The 7026-nt window shown below is 43.4% G+C and overlaps 1 protein-coding gene across 4 annotated transcripts in view; it reads right to left on the minus strand.

The window, feature by feature from the left end:
• Nucleotides 1-3167, minus strand: part of itpr3 (inositol 1,4,5-trisphosphate receptor, type 3) — a 105432-nt gene extending 102265 nt beyond the window's left edge. For all 4 annotated transcript variants that reach the window (XM_069660867.1, XM_069660865.1, XM_069660866.1 and 1 more), the window contains exon 1: nucleotides 2694-3167. In XM_069660867.1, coding sequence (XP_069516968.1) covers nucleotides 2694-2785 — 92 coding nt within the window. In that variant the 5' untranslated portion in view covers nucleotides 2786-3167. The remainder of the gene's footprint in view (nucleotides 1-2693) is intronic.
• Nucleotides 3168-7026: the final 3859 nt, after the last annotated feature.

The following is a 7026-nucleotide window of genomic DNA, read 5'->3' on the forward strand; positions in this document are numbered from 1 at the left end:
AAAACAGCAAAATGTCGGAGGCCGATGCGACACCATCTTGTTCTTCAACCTCGACGCTGCAGAAAGAAGGATCGCCTGCAGGAGTCACGTGGAGCGTGATCATCACTGAGCACGTCGCTGATGAGCGAGCATCTGAAGAGAAGGCACGATGGAGCGGAGGACGATGCAGACTCGCCCAGACAAGAGAATTAGCTTCTCAGCTAGCTAACGTTAGCTATCTATAGACAGAGTTGTATTTTCTTTTAACATTATTATAACTAGGTGTGGGACAAAATATTGATAATATATCGTCGTCATGACTCATGTAACACAATCATCGATGGGCTGACAGATATTTTGGCGCTCTCCACAGATTTCCCAGTGACTTTGACTCGCCGCGTCATGACTCCTCCAGTTTGTCTTTGTGCCTCAGTGTGTTACAGTTCAGTGTTTGATGTGCTGTCATGACTGTGACTGTAGTAACAAAGTAACTTCCTGTAAAGGACTCGTCCACGTATCTTAACGTCCCTGCAGGTTCTGTGTTTTTATAGGAGGAAACAAAAAGGCCAAATTTCCAGATTTTTCCTTCAATGGACAGAAATTCCTTCAAATCAAGAGGACGAGGAATGACCACCTCTCAGACCCTCACAGTTTGTAATGTTAGCTCAGCATGAAGACGAAGGTAAGTCTGATACGACACCCCTCCTAAACATACACTAACCACCTTTAAAGCTTATGTAACTCCCAGCAGATAAACCAGAGGAGCCACTGTTAGAAACATTACAGTGAATGCAGAACACCTCCGAGTGAGATAAGGGGACCATAAACACACAGAGCACCGCTAACACGTGTACGCCTCTAACAATCCCACCCAACATATCTTTGAGTTTTAACACTTTAATCCAGAGTGAAACATTTCCAACGATCACTCTGCTGTAACCAGCGGTGAGCATCGTGCTCCTCAGAGGACGCAGCCTGCACACCGTCCGGCTCTGTCCTCTTTTTAAGCTCCTCCAGCCTCCTGCTTCAACGCTGGGGGGCGACTCAGAAGTCGGGGGGGGGTCTTGCATTACGTTTGGGCATGCTCAGATGTTGCATGTTCATTAACCACAGCATCCTGTCTAAAGTGCTGCACCTGTTTCAGCGTCATGTTTCCCCTGCTCAGGGTCGACTGTCTGGTCTGTCACTCAGCTGTGACACCAGGCTGAGTTATTTCTCTTATTATTCGTAATGAAAATATGACGATTCTCAACGACTTTACATGTAAATTCACTTTTAACATCTGCAATGGTTGTTTTAGTCCTGGCAGTCAATTATTAGAGTCCCGTTTGATCTAAGGATGCCATGTGTCGTTACTCACTGACTCTCTGAGCTGAAACAACAGATAAACTAATCTGATCTGTTTATCTATCAGAGGCTCTTTGGCTGTCAGGAAAGTGAAAAGTTGAAGTATTAACGTTCAGCCATTTAAGGAACACTGAGCTAACAGGCTTAATATTCACATCCCTGTGTTATTTGCCTTTAATAAACCCGCCTTTAAGGGATAACGCTGCTGATTTAAATTCTTAGAAGAGACTTTGCATGAATAAATATCCTCACATAACCTCTGCAGGGTATCTGAGGAGTACATGAGTCGAAGCAGCGGGCAAAGAAGCACTCACATCCTTTAAGTCAAACGGTGTAAACGTGCTGGCGTATCCTCAGCCTCAGGTCGTCACAGTATCACAGATAAATGACTGCGCGGGACATTATTATGCTGCGAACACTGACGCATGGTGTCGGGGCAGCACTGTCCTGTGAGAGCTGCTGAAGAATCAGAATCAGCTTGATTGGCAGGTACACACATACATCACTTTGTGTACAAACACTAAACATTAGATATTAAACTGAAGGTGAACACACTTTGAATCACCACCGTATGTTCAGTTATCTATTTGAGTCCAGTCTTTCCAACATAAGGGTCGGGCTGCTCAAAAGGCCGACCCTTTGTTCCTACACAGGATCCATATTCATCTTTACTCTTTGTTAAACACGGGCTCACTTCTTCTTTCTTCAGATTAAACCAGAAACAAAACTGTGAATAACAACGACACACTTCAGCCTGCACACTTTAAATCTTAAACTGACGGTTGATTCAGGTGGAGTTAAACGTAGGATGTTGTCTTCTAAGATACCGTGGAGGAGGTATTAGGTAGGTCTGCACAGACACACCTGAGGATTGAATATGATGGTTTGTGATCCTGTTTCTCTTGTGACGAGGTGTAATGTGCTCCCATCAACCTCGCTGCATTGAAGGTTTATACTTTATTACATCTTCAGTGTTTTTCTATTAGAAGCTATTGTTGAGCTTTAATTGTGTACTTTACATTAACAGCAGTGTCATGTTGTAGGATGTTACAGGGACAGTAATAAACATCTCACAGTCCTACTGCTGTGATTCAATAAAATATAACTACTATTACTGATACTCTGAGCATATATATGCCGGCGTCTTCCTTGTACGATGACTTTTTTTTTCCAAAATTAGATTTTTTTTTAAAAAGCGAAATATCGCCTTGAATGTCGCCGTGCCAGTACACAGCCCTGACGGTATAAAGTAGCATGAACTGGAAGCAAAGCACAGGTACTCAGGTAAGTAAATGTAGCACTTGATTAGAGTTTTATGGAGGCGTTTTTATGCCTTTTTAGAGGGAACACAGAGACTGCACACTCACCCCAGGGTGCTGATGAAGCCATTCACTGATCCCTCCGCGTACAGGGACACGATATCCCCGATGTGAAGGAAACTGGAGGCAGAGTCCGACATCCTGCAGCTGGTTCAGACTCCGACAGTCAGAATAAAACCACAGGTAGAGACGGACACAACCTGTCTCCTCCCGTCTCCCGCCGCTCTGTGTGCGCGTGGGAAAACTTCACGAACAATAATAAAGTTCCGTTTGTTCCTCTCATTCAGCAGCTGGAGTCCAAAGAGGAGAAAACGCTCTCAACATTCAACCTGCAGAGTGCTGTGTTCACCCTGTGAGCCCTCACGCAGTCACTGCCGGGTTCTGCAGGCAGCAAACTTTGAAACCCTCCGAAGACGTCCGGAGGAGTTCAAGAAGTCCAAACGAAGAAGAAACGGGAGCTCGTTCGCCGAGACTGCAGACATATCAGAGCAGAGAAACTCCCCGAGTGTGTGTGTGTGTGAGTGTGTGTCGCCCAGGAGGTTAAAGTGTGCTCACAGAGGTGTACAGTCAGACGTAACTCTTCTCAGCTGCTGTTCCCTCCCTCCGCGCGCTGCCTATGTGTATGTGGGCGTGCACGAGCGCATACACGCCGAAGACTCCGGTATTTAAAACCAGGAAGTGAGCCGAGGTGTTGATAAGGCTGACAGACAGCTTCAAGCAAGAAAAACTGCTGCAGGCACAAACACACACACTCACACTACACAAACACACATGCATGTATGCAACACAGGCGTGACAGCCTGCAGGGAGCGTGCACAGACATGCCTCTGAAGCACGTGCACGCCCCCCAAATCAGCCCCCATTAACTAAACAAAGTTAAGTGACATATTCCCAGATTTAAACCAATATACGGTTGTTTGTCAAACATTTATTTAGATTTATCTTCATCCAAATATCATGAAAACGAACATCACCTCAAACAAAGTCAGCTCTTCCAACAAAGACACAAAAAAAAGATTTAAACGAGAAAAAGCAGAAAACTAAACTTCCCACGCATCCATAACCACCCTGACAACGTTTTAATGCTAGCTAACACGTGCCTTTAGCTAGCAACTGTACTTCAGACTAATATTAACCATATTCTGTGCACTGTAACAACCAGCAAAGTCTTGACCTCTAAAATAGTTTGACTAAAATCTAACACAAGGATCACCTAACAGTCCTCTTACCTGTCAGTCCCAGAGCTCTCCTTCTTTCAGCACATCACATGATTTCTAAGCAGCAGAATCAACCTCACAGACCAAAACGTGTCTGGATGCTGCGACCGATCAGAACAACAAAACATGTGACACAGCAGAAGGCTACGAGGCTAGCTTCTTCCATCATCCCGTTCATACAGCTTCTGCTGCGACATCAACATCTTAGAAACAAAATATAAAGTCAGCTGTTGTCAGGACTCAATTTTAACTGTAGGTGGCTTTAAGAGTCGTTCTGACATTTCACTTTGATCCTCTGACGTCTCAACGTACATTCAGCCAGATATCAGTGTCTAACCATGTTGGTGGGCAGCTGGGCTGTATTTCAAAGTAAAACAACATAACTGATAATCCACTAGCTACCATTAGGCAACAGCTAATGCTAGCATTCAAGCTCTGCCTAGATAACGTAATGTAAGCTAATATAACGTTAGCTAGTAAGTACTTTAAATGGTTATTTGTTACAAGCTAACATTACATTAGCTATGAATTTCATTTTGTATTGTGTGTTAAATGGTAGCTTACAACGACCTCCTAGTCAACAGTAACGTTAGCTAGACGGTGGCGGGACGCTAACGTTAGCTGTTTCCTGACCGTAGTTAATGTATTGTCCAATGTGTTGTTTGATCTTGAATTATAAGATCAAAAGCTGTTTGTCTTTTTAGTTGCTGATGAATCTAGAAGCACAGAATCGATGGCACAAACCTGAAATCTGTACGACTAAGAAACCTGGAACACACCCTGAGCGTGACGTGGGAGGGAAAGGGCTGCCATGTAAATGTGGTCAGTAAACCTACCTTGACTTTATACACACCTGGAAACAATACAATACCTGTTGTTATATTTTTACTATGAAATATGTAGTGTGGCATCATATAGTACTGTAATGTCACTAAAATAAAGACTCATGTTTTGGTGTGTTTCATGTTAACTGTGGATGTTTGTGGGTTGTTGTTGTTGTTGTAAAGCACATATTCTGAGAAATAACAGAAACAAAAAAGTTGGAAAGTTTTATATTGATTTAATTTCTCATGTCATATATCTGTTACCCTCTGTCACACACGAGACATGGTTCGGCAGAGATATTCAGAGGTCTGAAAACAGGCCGGTGTTTGAGGTGTGATGTTGGATGATTTTAACAGGCACCTGCCAGCCAATCAGGAGGAACTATTTTGTTTGGTATCGCTGTTAATGAGTTTATTCTCCTCATTGAGAACAGAGAGAAGAGAGACGACAAGAGGGAGAACAAACTGAACAGAAGAAACTAAAACAAGTTGAAAATGCCCCAAAATCTCCACCCTGTGTGTGTGTGTGTGTGTGTGTGTGTGTGTGTGTGTGTGTGTGTGCGTGTGTCCTTTACAGAAACCACAACAAAAACACAGACATGGAGCCAAGAGGGACGTAAAGCAGCGCTGGTCGTCCTCCTGGTGTCTGTGGTGAGTTTACTGGAACACAGAATCAGACCTGCTGCTTTAACAGCTCAAACAGGAAGTCCAGTCAGCATGACTCCACACACACACACACACACACACACACACACACACACACGGTCTGTTGGGTAAAAAACCTAGCTACTGTGGTAGAAGTTCTATAAATAACAAGTTCAAGTCCTGTAATCCAAACCTTGAAAGTTAAACTATTCATGGACGTCTTCCATCCTGACCCCCCCCCACAGCAACACACTACCACACACTCTGTTAAATATTGATGCAATATCGGATCCAAAACATTTGTCGGTTCAAAGTTAAAATCAGACATTAACCTCCATCGTTGGACAGAAGCTGACATTTTGGTTGGAAGTTATTTTCGGATTGATCAGAAACACTGACTTCAGATAACCCACCGCTCACTAAACGTTTAGCTTCGTCTTGGCGGCGTCGGCAGGAGATTTTTAAATGTATTCGATTTTTGGTTACACAATGCCACCGCAGGTTAAAACTTCATCATCACCTGCAGGTGCTGATATAGCACCGCAATGGAGTCAGACCAGAGCACCTTCAGCGGTCAGCTGAGACCCCCGAGGAGCCCCACAGGAAGTCTTCTTCAGACAGTAGCACTCCTCCCCGCTCAGCAGGAGGAAACATGGAGCATGAAGGTCTTTTCATTTCATCCTCGTGCAGCTTCTCCCTTACAGCTACAAAACAACTTCTCATATCGTGTGCAATAATACTGTGAAGGATCAGGACGTATGATGTACGTCGGGGCATTAGGGCCACGTTAAGGAAAAAAAGAATAATGTGATCTTATGAGAATAAAGTTATTTAATTATGAGGACAAAGGCGCAATATCACGGGAATAAAGTCGTAAAAATGTGAGAAAAATGTAGGAATAATACAAGTATAATTTGAGGCTTACGTTAGCCTGCATGTTATTATGAAGGAACACCAGAGGAGCTGCCTGCGCTAACATGAAGAGCGTGGAGCATCTTGTGTAGTTTCACTAACAACACAATAGTGAATGTGCACATCAGCTCCACTCTGTCACAAGCATCAGGACTGTGATTTGAGTCACTGTAGCGCAGCTGCTCTCCTGCTCTGCCCCTTCATAATAACACACAGGCGAGCCACGGCCCCGTGATGTGCACTAATACTCCGTCATAATTATGTTTGCTATCATGTGCAATATCTCCTCCAATATCAGCGGCCATGTTTTTATTCATAGAGCGCAAATTACTTTCTCTATCTCGTGCAATATTACTTTTTATTATTATCATGTTCAGTCACATTTGATCTCATGCAGTAATAAATCGTTACATTCATCAACTCCTGCAATGTAAGTTTATTATCCCTGCAAATGTCACTGTAACTGTTACTTTCCACTCAGCTTCATTCTGTAAATGTTTTATTGTTTCAGGCGCTGTCTCTTTGCATGAACAACAGACACACTTTATATTTCACTTAGTTTTTATCTTTGTGTAACTTTGGAGCGTTCCGGCAGTAGAACAAGTTATCTTGACGTACTCGTTCTGCTGTGTTTCCCTCAGGACAAACAAAGGACGAGCTCTCGTTCTTCCTTTTTCATGTTCATGTCAAGTTTGTCCACTAGAGGTCTCTCTATAAAAACGTCAAAACAACAAAAGACAAATGTGATGAAGAAGAAGACGTCCCTCGCTCCAGCTTTAAGCT

This window comes from Semicossyphus pulcher, unplaced genomic scaffold, assembly GCF_022749685.1.
Source record: "Semicossyphus pulcher isolate SPU_LCO1_2020_fin unplaced genomic scaffold, fSemPul1.0.p SCAF_13, whole genome shotgun sequence".
Lineage (NCBI taxonomy): Eukaryota > Metazoa > Chordata > Actinopteri > Labriformes > Labridae > Semicossyphus > Semicossyphus pulcher.